Consider the following 17103-nt stretch of genomic DNA (forward strand, 5'->3'; position numbering starts at 1 on the left):
GAGCATCAAGACTACATGGAAACCTAAGATTCTCCTCACAGTCAGCAAATCTTGTCTACAAGTGTACAACTCCATTTGTGTTTGCCCTCTTAGCTCCACTTACAACTTCACCAGGAACATCAGGGTGGATGATGATAGTAGAAGACAGCATAGGCTTGCTGGGGGGTTCTGAAAGCCCAAATCTGTAGCCTGTGCAAAAGTCAGTTGTGAGAAGAGACAGGACCATCTGGGCAGGTGACGTTTGGTGCCATGGGCCAAAAGGGCTCCTGTGGTCCAGCTGGGGGCTCCAGGGCCTGAAGGGGGGCTCCTCCCTTTTCTGCACCATAGTTTTTTTCTTTTTAAGATTTTATTTATTCATTCATGAGAAAGAGAGAGAGAGAGAGAGGCAGAGACACAGGCAGAGGAAGAAGCAGGCTCCATGCAGGGAACCTGACATGGGACTTGATCCCAGGCCTCCAGGGTCACACCCTGGGCTGAAGGTGGCGCTAAACCACTGAGTCACCCAGGCTGCCCTGCACCATAGTTTTTATTTTTCTCTACGTATGGAAATCCCCCAGAAAGAGCCAGTTACTTGGACATTGTGTTTAATGAGAAAGAGGGGAAAGGGTATGCTTTCAAAGCACTCAACAAACCAGAAGTCATTGTTGTAACAGTTTTATTCAAGTCTGTGTGTGCTCTGGTGGTGGGACCAGGCTGAATCAGCATTACACTGTAATACGGTAAGAGGTTTAGCCATTGAACCAAGCCTGCTTGGCATCCCTAGTTAACAATTTACAGTACCTTGAAAAAAAAAAAGCCAAAGAAAAGAACCTGGTAAGTTTTCTTCAGGACTTTTCTATTTTTAAATATTGTTGACAAATTACAATAACTTAAATCCCAAAGCAAAATGGGAATTCAAGGACACAGGGTCAGGACATATGGACAAGACACTGGAGCAGGGAAGGCCTAGGGATAAAGACCAATAGCTCATTACAGAGAAAAAAAACGAACACATATGTGAACTTTCACTTTACCTGGACTCAAAGGCTCTAACAAGGAGAAAAATCCCAAAGAAAGCATTTCTGCAAACCAAGTAAAACCTTTTTCCTTAAACCTCCAGAAGATAGTTTAAATCTGTGTGCAAGCATGTGAGTGTGTGAGCGAGCGGGCGTGCGTGTCTGTGTGTGTGTTTAGGATGGACAGTGAGGAAAACTAGAGAAAGTTGACGAGTTCATCACCTCCCCTCTTTGCTCCAAATGGGTGCCAAGGGCATGCAACTCAATACAATGGCTCTTCTCTACCCCAGCTGCGGTGGTGAGCTAAAGACCCAGGGCAAGGCTACAGGCAGGGGTTGCATGGAGAGCCACAGGCAGTAAGAATCAGGATGACCAGTCCTCCTGGCTCCAAAGTAAGGAAACCTTCAGAACAACGAATGCTAGGGCTCCCTGAGCAGCCTAGGGAGGCCAGGGTGCTTCCAGGGCCCAAGACCAGAAACGAACAAAGGAGGGGGGTGCCGTTAGTATCTCATCAGGATAAATGGAAAATAGTTAACAGTCTAAGGAGTTGAGGAGAGGCTCACCTGGCCTGCACAGCCAACCAGGAAGGAGCCCAGAGCTGGGTCAGGTTAATTAGGCACCTGAATCCTGTTACTTAGCCAGGACTCCAGTCTCTGCATCCTGCCTTCATATGCCAGTGCTTGAGATGGCAAATGTCCAGGTGAAGCCAGGAAGGTGCTAGGGCCTGAGGACTCCCAGAAGCAGCAGTGGGTTTTCCTTTCTAATGTGGATTTTCACTAATTAGGATTCCTAATCTAAGAAAGCAATGGTTTGTCTGAAAGAAGAGAGCATTGGGAATGTGTTCCTAGGAATAAATGCAGCTTGACAAGAAGTCATCCTCATGCCTGAAGTCAAGGAGAGAGGCAGGTGGCCTTGTAGGTTGAACCATAGGAAACTGCCAATATTCGACTGGTTTTGACTTAACAACCACACACACACACACACACACACACACACACACACACACACACACACACTTTTCTCCACAAAGGGAAGCCACCTAGCAAGGTGAGGCTCATCAGTGCTGGACCTTGGGTTCCAGGATAATCATACATTTTAAAGTTAAAGGGCTTCGTGCTTCAGGTAGGGAAGATAGCATCCTCAGTTCCTGGTTGGGCTCAGAGGTTGAGAGAGGGGAAGAAACATTTGTAACTTCATACAACTAGTATGTAGGCAGCTCAGGTCACCACTTTCCTGCCACTCCCACCACTATGGTCGCTTATGGTCACAATGTGCTTCAAGCCGCTCTCACCTCTGACCCAGGTCCACAGTCTCTGGCAAAACTTTCAGGAAAAGCCTGGCACTCAGAAAGGGCAACATCTGCTGCTTCCCCGAGATCCTTCAAGAGGCAATGGAGTGTTTCTAACCTGCCTGAAGGTGGGCCCTCACATACCTGGGTCAAAAGCATAGGCTTGATTTGAACTCACGAGGAAGAGGTCAAGGCTCCCTGAAATGTACCACTCACAGCCATCCGGCATTCAGAGTCCGCTGTTCTGTGCTTTTGTTAAAAGCGAGCTTGAAGAGTCACTGATGCTCAGGAGGTGTCTCCCTCCTTGTGGGGGGACAGGGAGTGGGGAGGTGCCCTCCAGTGTGGGGACTGAAGAACAAGAGCGTTGACACAAGCCACACCTAGGTGCCCTAGGGGTGTCTTATGGTGTCCCTGAGCATCCGTGGTCTGAGGGAAAGGGGCCCTTGTCAGGAACCTCACACCAGGACATGTGTCTCAAGGGCCAGCAGACCTTCTCACCAAAATTCTTCCAGGAATTGGCCTGATTCCAGTCTCTAAACAAAGCAGACTCTGGGAATGACTCCTAAAAAATGTGAGACCCCAAAATGTCATCCTGGTGCCGCCTCCATGCTTCCCCATCTCCTGGTTCCTCCTTCCTAAGACACTAGTGGTGAGGACCAGCCTGATAAGGTAGGTGCGGGAAAGGATGCTTATGAACACCAGGTGCTACATAAATGCAGAAATGCATGTGCCTGACCACAGCCCCCATGAGTCCTGCTAAGCCAACCCCAAATCACTACTCTTCCAGAAACCAAAGGAAGAAACGGTAGGCAAATCTCTTAGAGGCAAAAGTGGTGAGAATCACACTGTCAATTCATCCAAACGGCCAGCAGGGAGCCGCGTGCTTCACTGACCTGCTCTGATACATGTTCTCGTTGCCCTTGACAGGGAAGCAGGTAATGGTTGCTTTTACAGGAAGGAAACCTGAGAGGAGCTAAAAGAGGAGTCCGAGGCCAGAGAGCAAAGCAGAAGGTGGAATAGGGCCATCCTGTTCAGGTCTCAAGAGCTTGGTGCCCGCCTCAGCAGCCAGTCCAAGCAGCTTTTCAATTTCTCTTCCCTTGAATTTCTTCCTCTTTAAGCATTTCCTTTTCTCCACCAGCAAGTGTATCAAAAGGATGCCAATGATGCCATTTTGTAAAGGTCACACTATTCTGAGTTGACAAATTGTAAGATATCATCACTGCCACCTTCATCATTACTACCAGACCCTTGTGATTCTAAAGGATGTGGAGTGAAGAGCATCCACCAAATCCTCTTAGAAATAACGTACGGGGATGATGGGGATATCCACTCAGCCCCTGGCAGTGGCTTGGATCCCCAAGGGGGTAAACAGAGGATAATCCTGTTTAGAATCAGTAGAAGGAGATGAAGGTTCCAGGAGGAAGAGCAGAGAGCAGTATCTTCCAGGTAGTGAGCACCTGCCGAGAGCAAAGGGACTGTTCCCAAGGGAAGAGGAGGGAAGAGACCAGGAGAGAAATGCTGGCTGACACCAATGTAGGACCTGATCCCAGCTTCAAGGCTTGCTCCTGATCATGACCACAGAGACCAGGGAGCAGAAGTGCATAGGAAGCAACTCAAAGCCATTACCATACAGGATCCTTATCCAACCAAGCCTCACTTCACAGAGGCAGAGAGTGTGGCTGGCAGGGGCCCACCAGAGCCGGGGTTTGGGGCAGCTGAGGAAGATCTCTTGTTTTCCTGCAAGCTCACAGAAGCAGCTTCACTAACTCCGCTTCTGCCTCTTGCAGGTGCAATTTTACCCTTAGCCGACCCAGGCTTCCCTTGTCTTCCCTCTGGATGGAAGAGTAAGAAATGGGTTCAACCTCTCAATGCCAAGTGGCCACGATTCAGCACACACTACGACAGTTATACTACCACTTCCAAAAAAAAGGCCGCAGCCTAAAAAAATAACAAAAAGTAGAAAACGGTCAACTGCATCAGAGCACAGAGCACCATCCAGAGCCAGCAAAGTTTGGATTGGGCTGAATGTGGAGCCATTCAGTGGAGCCAACGGTTTTCAGATGTGTTAGTGACTTAGGAACTGGGGCTATGGAGAGGCGAGGGAAGGGCACAGAACAGACCATCTGCCCTCTCCCCATCAAGAGTGAAAGGGAGTCACTTGGTTGGCTGGAACTGTGGATAGGATTCACATTGTTTCCCCTTCTAGCCAAGGGGTGAGGGGATGAAGGCAAAAATAATCTCTTACAGTCTTCACTGAACAAAGCAAAGGAGAGATGAGACACAATAGCAAAGTCCCAGGCAACGACAAACTAAGAGTGCCTCCCACCCAAGATGGGCGAGGGGATGCTTGAACCAAAGTGCCAGTGAGCTCATAAAACAAGGAGCAATTGAAAACCAAGGTCACCCCTTTATTCATTCCCAGGTTGGGACTTTATCAGTTACAGAGAGAGAGAGAGAGAGAGAGAGAGAGTGAGCAGTGACCATACGTATCACCGGAGCCAGCTCTATTGCTCTCCCCATTCCAGCATCCAGGCAGCAAACACAGGGAGCCTGCAAGTGGTCCTACAACATCCCCAGGGAAATACTCCACAATACAGGACACTGAAGCAACATTTGGAGAGTTTGTAGGCTAGAGGAGCATGACCTAAGGCTCTGCTCCCAAACAAGTTTATGTGTGTCCCACACAAAGACTGAGGAGGCCTCAGGGTAAGTGGAAGAGTGAAGGTACACAGGAGAAAGCTCCAGAAGCAATTCAACATTCAAGTTAAAGAAACAAATTCCAGAAAACTCAGGATTGGCCTCTGCTCTCCTTCCTACCCTGCTGAGGGTCCAGAGCCCAGCATCAGGGGCCACCTGCACACAGAGGCAAGAGGCAAGAGGCCACGGTCAGTAGGCAGTGCCCAGGGCTCAAACCTTACATGTCAGGGGCTTACAAACATCATCGCCTCACCATATCCATTTGCGGCAGGTACCACTAAGGCTCCGTTTTCCCTCAAGGGCATCCCACAATGGATGGCCTGGCTGAGAAATCCCCACAGTTCTAGCTCCCAGTGTCCGGGAGCCGCCCACCCCAACACCACCAGTATGCTATTTTGGTGCAGTGCAAAGTCTCTAGCAACCAAATACATAACCCAAAGTCCACCAATTGTAGGGATTGGAGGGGAAAGACCAAGGGGAGGGCATAACACATAAAGATCGGGTAACAAAATGGACAAACACAGGGACTTCGTCTCTGGCTTCAGAACTCGCACCAGTAAGTGAGTCTCCCAAGAAACGATCCCTGGAATGAGCACGTTGGTAGCAGAAACTGGTCTGGCCATGTCCAGACCCCAGGTAGGAGATGGGTGCCACCAACGGGTGCTGGTTTCTGCCTTTATTTGCATGTTTCCAAAAGGAACCAGGACAGATTCTGTTACCCTCTTGGCTGCAACTCGACTGTTTTTCCTAACCCCTTCTCCCCCTCCCCAGCTCTCACTGAGGCAGGTCCCCATGAGGCTCAAATAAATAAAGGGGGGGGGGCGGGGCACCTGGAAGTGCAAGCAGGGATGTGCCAGGTCCAGCAACAGATGCATCCCACACCGGGGCACCTTGCCTTCTGTCCTCCAGCTGGCATGTAAGGGCTTAGGACACAGAAAAGCTCCTATCTCCCATATATGGGATTCTGATTCATGGGTGTTGGGGAAGAACGTGGAAGAGGAGCAAAATCAATCACGGGACATCCAATACTGGTGTTTGGGAAGGCTGAACGCAGGGCTAACAAAAGGACTCCAGGACAGGCTCTGGGCTTACCCAGGGGGCTGAGGAGAGGGAGCAGCAGACAGATTTGGCTGAGTGACCCTGCAGAGTCACCCTAAAGGCGAGGAAGACTGTGGAGGGTGGGGGACATGCACGCACCCCACCCTCCCCTACACAGCCAGAGCCGGTGGCCACAGCCCCTTCCGGGGCACATGGGTGGAAAGGCCCTGCAGGGCAGGGGACCCTCTGAAGCGGTCCTGCTTCCACCCCTCCCATCTTCAAAGTGCATTATCAGTGCAAGAAGTAGGGCTGGATTTCAGGGGGTCCAACTCTGAGAAAGGGCTGTGCCAGCCAGCTCCCCCTATCTCCTCCTGCTTTCCCCCTTGCCCGCCCCCGACCCTTTTCACGCTAGGACCAGAACTCTTGCTGAATCTCATAAGGGGCAGGCCTGTGTGTGTTCAGTTCAGCTCTGCACAGCGGAACAGTGCTGTCCTGACTCTGGCCTTCTGCGTCCAGATCCAGAAGCGTCCGCTCGGCAGGGGGCAGCGGTCCTGCCTGGAACGGGAGCAGGGCTGGAAGTCCAGGCCGTTCCTCCACAGTGCTGCTGCTGCTAGCAAAGCACGAGTCCAGGTTGCTGGGCGTTTCGGTGCTGGAGCTGTTGGCCGGGGAGGCGCTGCGGGCGTGGCTGGGAGACACAAACCACCAAGGGTCCAGTCGTTGCCGGTTGGCAGAGGGACGTGGCCGAGGCAGAAACTCTAGGGTCTTGGGTCTCTCCAAGGTGGAGTCTTGCTGTGTGTTCCAGCGCCTTGGGGTTGGGGGAAAGACCACATTGGGGTCAGGCAGACGGGGGAATTCACCTGGGTCTCGGCTGGGGCTGGGGGTTTTCAACGTTCCTGGTCAAAGAGACAAAGGGAGAGGCATCAGATGACGGCACCACATTGCTGAGCCAGATATACGCTGCCCCCTCCCTGCATTTGCCACACCCCTGTTCATTGGGCTAAACTGAGTGACAAATATTTAATGAGCACCTACTACGTGCAGTGCAGTGTGCTGGGAGGCCCTGGGGATACAGTAGTGAACTAGAAGGCCATGAGCACTGTATCTGATAATAAAATAATAATGTGACATATGGGGTCACATCTATAGTGAAAAAAACTTAAGGCACAACTACGACCCACAGGCCACCCTGTGTTTGTAAATAAAGTTTTATGGTAACACAGCCACACCTATTGCCTGCTCTCCCACTAGAGCAGCAGTGTAGAGTAGTTACCATAGAGACCAGACGACCCACGAAGCCTAAAATATTTACTATCTGGCCCTTTACCAAGAAAGTTTGCTGACACATGACTTAAGGAAGGGTCTGTTCATTCCCAGATTATTCAGGGAATAAACATGTAAGGCAAGAACAAATCTAAGTATCACAAATCTGAAGATGACTTATAAGGTCTCTTCCCAAAGAGGACACATATCTCAGGACAACAACAAAAATCTAAAGAGGGGCGGAGCACGCTGGAAGGAAAAATACAATGTCATTTATACTCAAATATCACTGAAATCTCAATTGCCATCTCGTTGTCTTCTACTGGGTGAGAGGGGTTTCAGAGTCAGACTTAGGTCTCTAGAGAGCAAGGGCTGGTGGTGGAAAGACCTAGGACATGTATGCCCAGGTGGCTCCGTGTCAGATGGAGAAGGCAAGCCTATGCCCAGGCACAGCCTTGTAGCTGGACACCTCTCCACGTCCAGGGAGCCAGGCATGAGTAAGGGATGAGTGATGCAGGGCAGGATGCGCAAGAGGAAGCGTGCCTGTGAGTATGTGTGTACTAACACTGTAATGACAGGCAAGGGCGCCCAGCCACGTGGCACCGAATACCCTTCCTAGGTACTGTATGGCATTCCTTCTAGTAAGTTCAGTCTCCACTTCAGGGAACAGCCCAAGCCAGGCTCCTGCCCCTCCTGTACCCTGAAAGCACCTGCACCGTGTACTGTAAGACCCAGGGCCTGAACATCCCCCAGGCGCCCTGGGTCCCATTCTTCCTAGAACCTGCCTGCTTGTCTTCCTTCACTCCTCAGCAAAGGCCCTGTGAGGCACAGGACAGAGAGAAGGCAGCCAGCCTGGCCACCTCTCCAACCACATAGCAGCACGTCCTCCCAGGGGGGGGCCGAGTCAGAGGACAAATGGCATCCAGTCTGATATCGCCACTCCAGGGGGAAGCACAAGGTCACGAAAGAGAAAAGAGGAGGAGGACAGCACCCACCTGCTCCAGGGCTGGGGCTCAACCCATTGCTGGAGGGGCTCCTGCTGGCTAGGAGAGCCGCTGGCTTGAGGGCCCCATCCGAGGGAGTCCGCCGGTGACCGCTGGGCTGCGTGGGGGCTGTAAGGGTGACGTGGGTAGGGGTCAGGGACTGGTTAGGGTCTCGCTTGAAGCGTTCCACTCGGACGTTGACCAGGGGGTTGTGGGTGCAAGGGGTCAGGGGCGGGGCCTCGACCGGACTGACAGGCATCTCGTACACTACGATCTCGTCGCTGTCAGAACGCAGCAGGGAGCGGGTGGAGTTGCACTCAGAGATGGAGGAGAGAGAAAGCAGCGTGAGGGAGGCGGAGGGGTCTCCTAGCAACAGCATGGGCTCCTCCTTCTTGAAGAGCTTCCGGGATGGGGGGCTGGTGCTCCGACGAGGACGGCTGGCCCTCTGAAAAAGACCCTCGCGCCTCTTCTTCTCCTCCCGGGCTGGTGGCTCAGGCTCCTCCGGGGGAAGCAGCTGGCACTTGCCAGCTTCCAGCAGGTCAAACCCTAGGCCTGTGGCTGCGAGAACAGCCCCGCAGCCAAGCAGAGCCACCTCACAACGGCGGTGGTGGGTGCCGCCCCGCTTGAGGCTGTTGGTTGGCGTCAGCTGAGGGGTACTGGTGGCTGAGTTGACTGGGGTGGGCTCCTCGTGGACTCCATCGCTGGAGGGGCCCTCCCCATCCTCTCCACGAGGGAATGGGATACAGAGGTAGGACTGGTTGGGTGAATGCTGTAGACGACAATCCCCACTCCTTGGGCCTTCGCTGTCCTCATCCTCTGTGAAGATGAGAGGTAGGGAGGGGAAACAGGAAATGGAGATGAAGCAACCTAGGTAAGAATCTCGTCCTTCTCCTCAACTCTGGGCCTCCTGGCGGATTGTCAAGAACACAAGGTCAAATAGTCTCTCGGGTGGGATAGGGGATCGGGCATTGAACCCACAGGGCTTTCCTCCTCCACACTCAACTGTGACTGACATGAGGAAATCGCTCTCCATTCCAGAGCTTCTCGTCCTGTTTTCAGAAAAGGAAATCTGCTACTTTTCTACTTTTTTCATAGGGATCCTCAACATAAGAGGTACAGTGTGAATGTCCTGGAATAATGGGTAGAACAGAAACATTCCTAATTTGTTTGTACCATCACATTGGAGGGGACCTTGAATTTCTAGAATGATGGCCTAGAGACCTGTCTCAGGACCAGGGTCTTGCAAGGGACTGGAATCTCCTCCATAGGTGAAGGTGCATCTACTCCATAAACTGACCTACTATGATGTTGGAAATCTTCAGAGAGAAGAGGACTTGCTTGCTGAGAGAGAGCCTGGAGAAGACCTTACCTGTTCAGCAATCACAGGCGACTGGAAAGCTTCCTTAGAGAAAGACATAGTGTCTTCTACCACCATGTCCTGTTTTGCAGAGTCCCCACATTAAGATACAAAGGAAAGAGCCCCAGCAAAGGGAAGTGCCTGATTCAAGGTTTCACTGTCCCCATTGCCCTGTAGACTATAAATGGCTCCTTGTGAGAGGAGGCCAAGGGCAGGCCCCATGGCAGCAGGAAGAAACTATGATTTGGGAAGGTTAAAAAAAAATGGGAGTAGAGAGACCAAAGAGGAAATAAGGGTGGGGGCCTGGGAGTTGGGTAAAAAAGGAAACAACCTCCCTGAAGTGGTAGTAGGGGTCCTCACAAAGAGTCCCAGAAGCTTGGCCAAAATTTCCCTAAGGGAATGGAGAGAGTCAGGACAAAGGCAATGCTTACCTATCTCCATAAGGCTGGTGAACCCCGGCAGTGCTGGGCTACTCCTGGGGCCCTTCCCCAGGTTGGGGGCACTGGACGACCACTGTTTGTATCCATCTACCAGGGACTTGAGGCTGAATAGGAGTAAATGAGGAAACTGTTAGAACAGGTCACTTCCCTTACTCTCCCCTTACTTCCACAGGGCTGTGGAAATGTCTTCCCCTGTGTGCTTAATCCTACCAAAGCCCAAGAGCCTTGCGGTACCAGCAATGAACATTACTGAGTCCCCTCACATGATAAACAGAAGTGCACATGCTCTAGGAAAAGAAAAGCAGTGCCATGAACCCACCCCTTCACATGCTGCTATGGAGCTGTGGAAAGATCTAGCAGGCAGGCTGGCAAGAGGAGGGGAAAAAATGAGGACTGCCCAGCACTGGCCAGGGTCTTGCCCAAGCCCATCTTACAGGAGAGGTCATCATTCCAGGACACTGTATACAGCACACTGCTGACATCAGGGACCCTGTAATGCCAGGCAAACCATGGGCAGACAAGCTAGCAGAGATGGGCCAGGCTATTCCAGTCACACCGTTTCTCAACTCCTTCTAAGCTCATGGCATGCTCAGCCAACTTTCAAAGCCACTTTTTGAAAACAAAAATCAGCCAACAAAGCTGCATCAACCCAGTGCACTTTGGGACAGACCTATGTGGGGAGTACATAGGCTATACTCAAGCCTTTGGTTTGTCTGGGAATGAAGAGGAAAATTCAAGGAGCTTGCTTTCAAATCCCTGTGATGAGCTCACACCCCCAAGCCAGTAACTCTAAGGATCCTGACTGGGTACCCCACAAATCCCCTCATACAAATGGGGGAATCAGAGGCCCAGAAGCACTGGTCTCTTCTTTAATGGACAATAACAAGGGAAGACTGAGGAATCTGTGGGTTATGGTTGCCTTGGAAATACCAGGATTATAATCAGAGGTGGCTTTCATTTTAGGGCCAGAAAAAGCTATTCAAACAAAGCCCACTCTTCCCAGTCCATCCTGAGGGAGAGAGAAGGACCAACTTTTCCTCTCACTTCAGATCGCCGTTTCAAGTGCTATCGGAAATGCCAGCGAATTCAAGTACATTCCAGCGCCAGTGGTTCAACCAAAATACACAGCCAGAGATAAGCATGCTACTGGAACCCACAGCCTGGGACTTCTAACTGATAATCTTATCACTTCCAGCTCTGGGTTCATGGGAATCCAGATTAGCAAAATCAAAGCCAGTGCTGCAGATCAAAGGATAAATAGCCCTGTATTGTCTCCCTATAACTAAGGGTGCCAGGAGAATCCCAACAACAGGGGTGGTCAGGGAAATAAGGAAAGGGAAAGTCAGATCAACACAGGAAGTTCCCAGGGTGCACGATGGTACCGCTTTGAAGAAAAACAAGTCAGCACAGCCTTGGCACTAATGAGGCTCAATTCTACAGGGAGTGCTGTGAGAACAAGGAAATGGAAAGGAGACTTATTACAAACACATTCGATGGAAGGGTGAAGATTAGACTCACCCCAGGTGGAAATGTGGAGATTCTGATGGGGTACTTAAACCATTAGCTTTCTCGCGTCTCTGAGGGGATCTTCAATGGATAAAGAAAATCAGTAGGAGGCAACAGTGGGCACATCCAACTCAGCCTCTCCCACATGGGAGCCCTCAATGCTGGTCCAGCTCTGCCACCAGCTGCCCTCCTCTTGCCTGGTCAGCAAAGCCCATACCATGAAGGAATCTTAATGAGGTGGCCCTGCGTGTGCTACCGCAGGCCCAGGACCTGCCCATCTGTGGGACGGAGGTCCCTGAGCAGCCACAGCATAACCGCAGAGGCCGCGTAGATCCACAGATGCCCAAGCTGTCTACGAGCCAGCACGTATGTTTCCTATAAGATATATGCTATTTTTTAAAAGGATGGAGATGCCAAATCCACTTAACATTATTGAATTCAATATGGCTTTTTGTTGTTACATATTTTCTTCCATTGAGAGTGACTAAAATTAGAAATATTATACAGAGATTCTCAAAACTTTCTCATGTTAAAGACGTCTTCACTAGAGAATGAATAGAATATACTTTATCTCTTCAATAGAAATTAAGAATCATAAAAAATTAAGTCATATTTTGAACTGCTTCAACAGTTTTGAGGACAAATCTATGCAAGGGGGAAGAAAATGCCAAAGTTAGTATTCTGGAGCATGAAATACAGTTAATTTACTAGCAAGACAAAAAATATCTATAAATGAAACAGAACCATAGAAACTACTGGGATCCACAGCCAACCTGGTCAGTCCTATCAGGAATCATACGAACATCAGAAATATCAAGAGATTCAGGGTAATTGAGTTTCTCAGACCCACCCCAGGGCTCAGAGGAATTCAAATTGAGGAGCTCTTTTCCCTACAGAACCCACTACAGCAGAGCAGTTGACCATCCCCAGAGGGCTCAGTCACTGAACTCTTGTAGAGCTTAGGCAGCTTGCCCTACATATCTAAATTTCCTAATTTCTCTTTCTTTCTCTTTCTCTTCTTTGTCTCTCTCTCTCTTCCTTCCTTTTCCCTTCCTTCCTCTTTCTCTCTCCCTTCCTTTTTTTTTTCTTTCCTCTTTCTGTCTTCCTTCCTTTCTGTCTGCCTTCTTTCCTTCCTTCCCTCCCTCCTTTTTTCCCCCCTATTCCAAGGCATCTAGTGATTTCTAAAGCCTGGCTTCAAAGAGTCAACCCTTTACGCACCAAACAATTTTCACCTCAGCTCAGATCTGACATGAGAAAACAGATTTTGGACAGGAAATCTTCTTAGCATTCAAAGGAATAACCAGAACCAGGTACAGGTTCAGACACAAGTTCAGGATAATGACTGAAAAGGGAGAGAGGGGTTGATGCTTACTTTCACACTTAGAACAGTCAAGAAACACGATTCTAGATTCTAAGACCAAGAATAAGAATTATAAACCACTACACTCATACCTTCCGGTATGAAACAGAGACTGCATGAGAAGCATGGAAGAAGCATCGGAGCAGATACGTACACACGCTTCCTAGGAGCCAGTTAGTCCCGTACGCGCTTCCCGAAGATGAACTTAATTAATCCTCACATCAACTCCACTGGGTGGGTGCTGATATGAGCCCCCATTTTATAGACAAGAAGACGTAAGTCCATATGGCGAGGCTTGGTGGGGCCAGAATTCACACCCAGGGCGTCTGGGGTCAGTGATGACCATTGCCACTACTAATGACACTGCAAGGGACTGGCCTCCAAAGAACCGAGACTTGAGAAAAATTTAACTTGTGAGCCACAGGAATAATGCAAGCATATCTAAGACACAAAGCTGGGTCTTGTGCTTTGCCCAGAGGGGGTGCTCACACCTCAACTCAGTGTGGCTACGAGGTAGGGGCCTAAAAGAAGTCCTGGTGGCCCTGGGTTACATCTGAGGACACTCACTACCAGATTATCATCTGCCCCTGCTTCGGGATAAGCTTCCAAGTCAAGAGAGTCCTGAACCCTCTGCTCTTGCTTCTCTTTGCTCAGAGCGGATGTGTCAGAAGAGCCACGTCTAAGTAGAACACCCAGCAGAACTCTTCACATTGGTTACTGTTTGGTCTACTTGCTACTCTGGGTCAGACGCCTCTAGGGGTTGGCAAACTATAACTGAGGGGCTAACTCCTGTCCACCACTTGTGTTTACAGAGTTTTACTGAATGAACATAGCCATGCTCTTCATTTAGGGATTGCCCGCAGTCTACAGCTGCTTTTCGAGCGGAGGAGCTGCAAGAGATAATATGACCCGAAAGCCTAAAATATTTGTTATCTGGACCTTTATTGAAAAAGTATGCTGAGCCTTGTTGGAGAAGGTTCCAGGGAATGAGGACTGGAAAACTGTTGCAAAGATCAAGAAGTCTGTCATTTCTCAGAAAGCAATGAAACACACCACAGAAGAAAAGGATGTCACATTGTAGTTTTAAAGGGGTATACCCATCTTTAAGTGGAAAGAATCTCCCCCATTCTGACTCTTACCCTTCATCGCCTGAGGCAAGCTCCTTCTGACCAAGTGTACTTGGCCCCCATGTCCGTCCTTTCTTCTTGGGGGCCCTCTTCTCCTCCTCCTCCCCTTCCTCTTTTGGGATGACTGAGCTCCGGCCCCAGGTTTTGCTGCTTTCACCTGGTGTCACTGTGAATAACAAAAGTTGGATGGGATCTGGAAAAAAGATAGACAGAGTCCCCCCAAAACTAGCCTCCACCTCATCAGACAGACATAGACACACACATATGGAGTTGCAGGGAAGAAGTCATGCCTCCTCAAAAACTCTGTGCCCAAGTGGAGCCTTCAACTCCTCAGCCACCAATCACTTAGCACTCTCAAAGTACCAAACACGGAAAAACTTCTCAGAGTCTCGTAAGACCAGTCAGTGCAAAGCTGGAGCTTAGGCCAGCCAGACATCCAAAGTTCCAAACACACCTGACTTAAGGAATTCAAATCCAAAGACATCCAGAGTTCCAAACACACCTGACTTAAGGAATTCGTTTTGTTGGGTGGAATTGGATTGGGGGTGGGTAGGTAAGGAGGTAGGTCGGAGAGAAAAAAGATAAGGGTTAGGTAAGGGAGACTTAGAAGTGCAGACAGGAATTTTGGTGAGAAAGGAAGACAATGAGGATCTCAAGACTATGGAGAGGGAAGTCAGGAGTAGGAGAAGGGGAAGGAACAGGCCTAGAGGAATACAACAGATAAGAGAGGAGGAACATCCTTCTGACATTGCTACCTTACAACAAACATTGAAACCAAATGCTTCAGAGGCTATCCTTACTTAGTGAATGAGCAGATGGTTCCAGACACCAAAAATCAGGGAGCTGAGGGGACTGAGGGAAAATACAGAGCATATGGAGGCTGCCATTGCTTTCAGCCAACTGCGGCCACATGAGAAGTGGGAATCCACTGATATGAATGGACTTTTCTAGGATAGCCAGTTTCTGTATTTAAATAAAATCTCTCTAAGTTAGAGAAGTTCATACACACACACACACACACACACACACACACACACACACACACACACGTGTGTGTGTGTATGTAAATTCTTTTTAATAAACACTGTGGTAAAAATAAAATTGGTCCAGACTTGGCCTCCCACAAAGTATTTATCAAGTTTCCTTAGGACCTACACTTTGAAAACACCCTTCCCTGGGAAGCAGGAACAAAAGAAAAACAGTGACGCCCCAAATATGGCAGAGAGCATACAAGGTCCCCAGGCCAGGGTACCAACCAACCCAGGCCAGGCACCAGGGCATCGACATCGCACACCAGTTTCCATATTGCTTTGTAGGTGACATAAGATCCTGTCAATACCCACAATCCCCTCTGCTGGTATCTAAGAGTAGAAAGTAGAGGAGGCGGTAGTACAAAGCTCATGGGGAGAGACAAGGAGGAGGGCTAAGGGTTTGCGTACATATGTGCATGTATATACACATTGTCGAGGAGAGGTGGCAGTAGTTATGGATGGAGCAAGCCTGGGCCAGTCGGTGGCTGGACAGAGCAGGGGACAGATGCCCCTGGTGTGTTCTGGCCCCAAGTAATTTGGGAAACAGTCTCACACTGGATGGCTCGAAGGCGAGGAATGATGGTGGGGCTCGCAGGAGGACTGGAGCGGCTGTTGATGAGACTCTTCCTTTTATCCATGGTGGGGGAGGCCTGAATCGTGAACTTGTGCTGGAAATCTGCTCGGGGAGAGACAGATACGTGCATGTGTCAGAATTTTCCCATAATCCAATTCCCATGAGAAAAGGGTCATTTCCTAGTAAGCTTGAGGGACAGGCCCCAGTTTCCTAAGTTCGCCTAGGAAATATTCTCTTTCAGAATCCTCTCTTTCTCCCCAACGATGACAGGACAGTAAGATGAACATATAAAGAGAAGGAAAATTCACTGTCTGAGTGAACCTCATCTATCGTGTATGTAGGTGTAGCAATTACAGATTTACAATAGTTTTTTTTTAAGGTCATGAGACTTGCTGATTATTCTAGGAAATCCAACTTAAGACTCTGTTTCTTACAATCTATTCGGATATGCTCAGGGACTAAAGTAGGGAGATAGATGCTTCTTGCTCAGGGCAGGCAGAGCAGAGTAACAAGGAAAAATCCTTGGTGGGAACCTTGGGAAGTGAGTGTGATGGGGCGAATAGTCCAAACTGTGATGTTTTCCAAAAGCATTTATGGTGTGGCATAAAGAAGGTAAACCTTGCAGCTCCGGGTCTCTAAGCTCCCGGGTCCTCAACTATTAAGAGGTAAAATAAACAGCTAGGTGTTGGCACCTAGGTCTCCCAATGAGACATGATCTCCCTAATGTGGCAGCTACTGTTTCCCTATGGGCTTCCCCAGAGCACAGCAGCATGCCACCACACACAACATGCTCCACGGAGGCTCAAAGACTGTGTTGCCTGGCCAGGAAAAATGTGCAACAAGGACACTAGTAAACATGTCCCACACATTCATTCGCTCAATTTTACTGATGAATTCCCCTGTCTGTACTGAAGCCATCATCCATCCCAGTGCTTAAAAACATCCTATTGTCTCTATGATACTGTTTTCCCTTGGTTTCCTTACATTTCTACTGAGTTTACTTCCCAGGACCTTATAGACTTAGGACACAATAAACACACACTCGAGCACTCACTGCCCTCCATGGGCCCGTGACATCCCACAAAGATTCTAATTCAGAGTTTCCTATTACTTTGCATTTTCCCAAGGCTGAAACATACTACAAATGTATCTTTATTCACCCAATGTGCTTCTGAAGGGTTGTGTATAAATCACATTCTTACAAGTGAATCCTAAACTCAACTGCACACCGAAAACTAAATTATTTAAAGAAACCCAGAGATGAGTTATTCTGTAGCGCCCTGAGTTCTCTGTGTGAGTCACCATGCCACCAGCGCTCAAGACCGTGCCGGCCTGTCAGGTCCACCAGTCGCCGCTCTGTCTTCCTTCCCATTCTGTGCTTGGTCACCTGGAGCGGGGAGGCTTTGCCACAGGCCAGTCTCCCTGGATGGAACGGCCCACTTTGAAC

General features: G+C 49.5%; 1 protein-coding gene across 2 annotated transcripts in view; it reads right to left on the reverse strand.

Annotated features, from left to right (window-relative positions):
• Nucleotides 1-638: 638 nt before the first annotated feature.
• The window catches only part of MAP3K9 (mitogen-activated protein kinase kinase kinase 9), a 74649-nt gene continuing 58184 nt past the window's right edge, over nucleotides 639-17103 (reverse strand). Inside the window, exons 7-12 of one of the 2 annotated variants that reach the window (XM_026008499.2) lie at nucleotides 15636-15758; nucleotides 14064-14217; nucleotides 11577-11645; nucleotides 10050-10162; nucleotides 8274-9077; nucleotides 639-6911 (exon numbers count right to left, since the gene is read on the reverse strand). In XM_026008499.2, the coding sequence (XP_025864284.1) occupies nucleotides 6427-6911; nucleotides 8274-9077; nucleotides 10050-10162; nucleotides 11577-11645; nucleotides 14064-14217; nucleotides 15636-15758 (1748 nt within the window). In that variant the 3' untranslated portion in view covers nucleotides 639-6426. The remainder of the gene's footprint in view (nucleotides 6912-8273; nucleotides 9078-10049; nucleotides 10163-11576; nucleotides 11646-14063; nucleotides 14218-15635; nucleotides 15759-17103) is intronic. The other variant, XM_026008501.2, reaches the window with a different exon arrangement.

The sequence above is a fragment of the Vulpes vulpes genome, chromosome 6, assembly GCF_048418805.1.
Source record: "Vulpes vulpes isolate BD-2025 chromosome 6, VulVul3, whole genome shotgun sequence".
Classification (NCBI taxonomy): Eukaryota; Metazoa; Chordata; class Mammalia; order Carnivora; family Canidae; genus Vulpes; species Vulpes vulpes.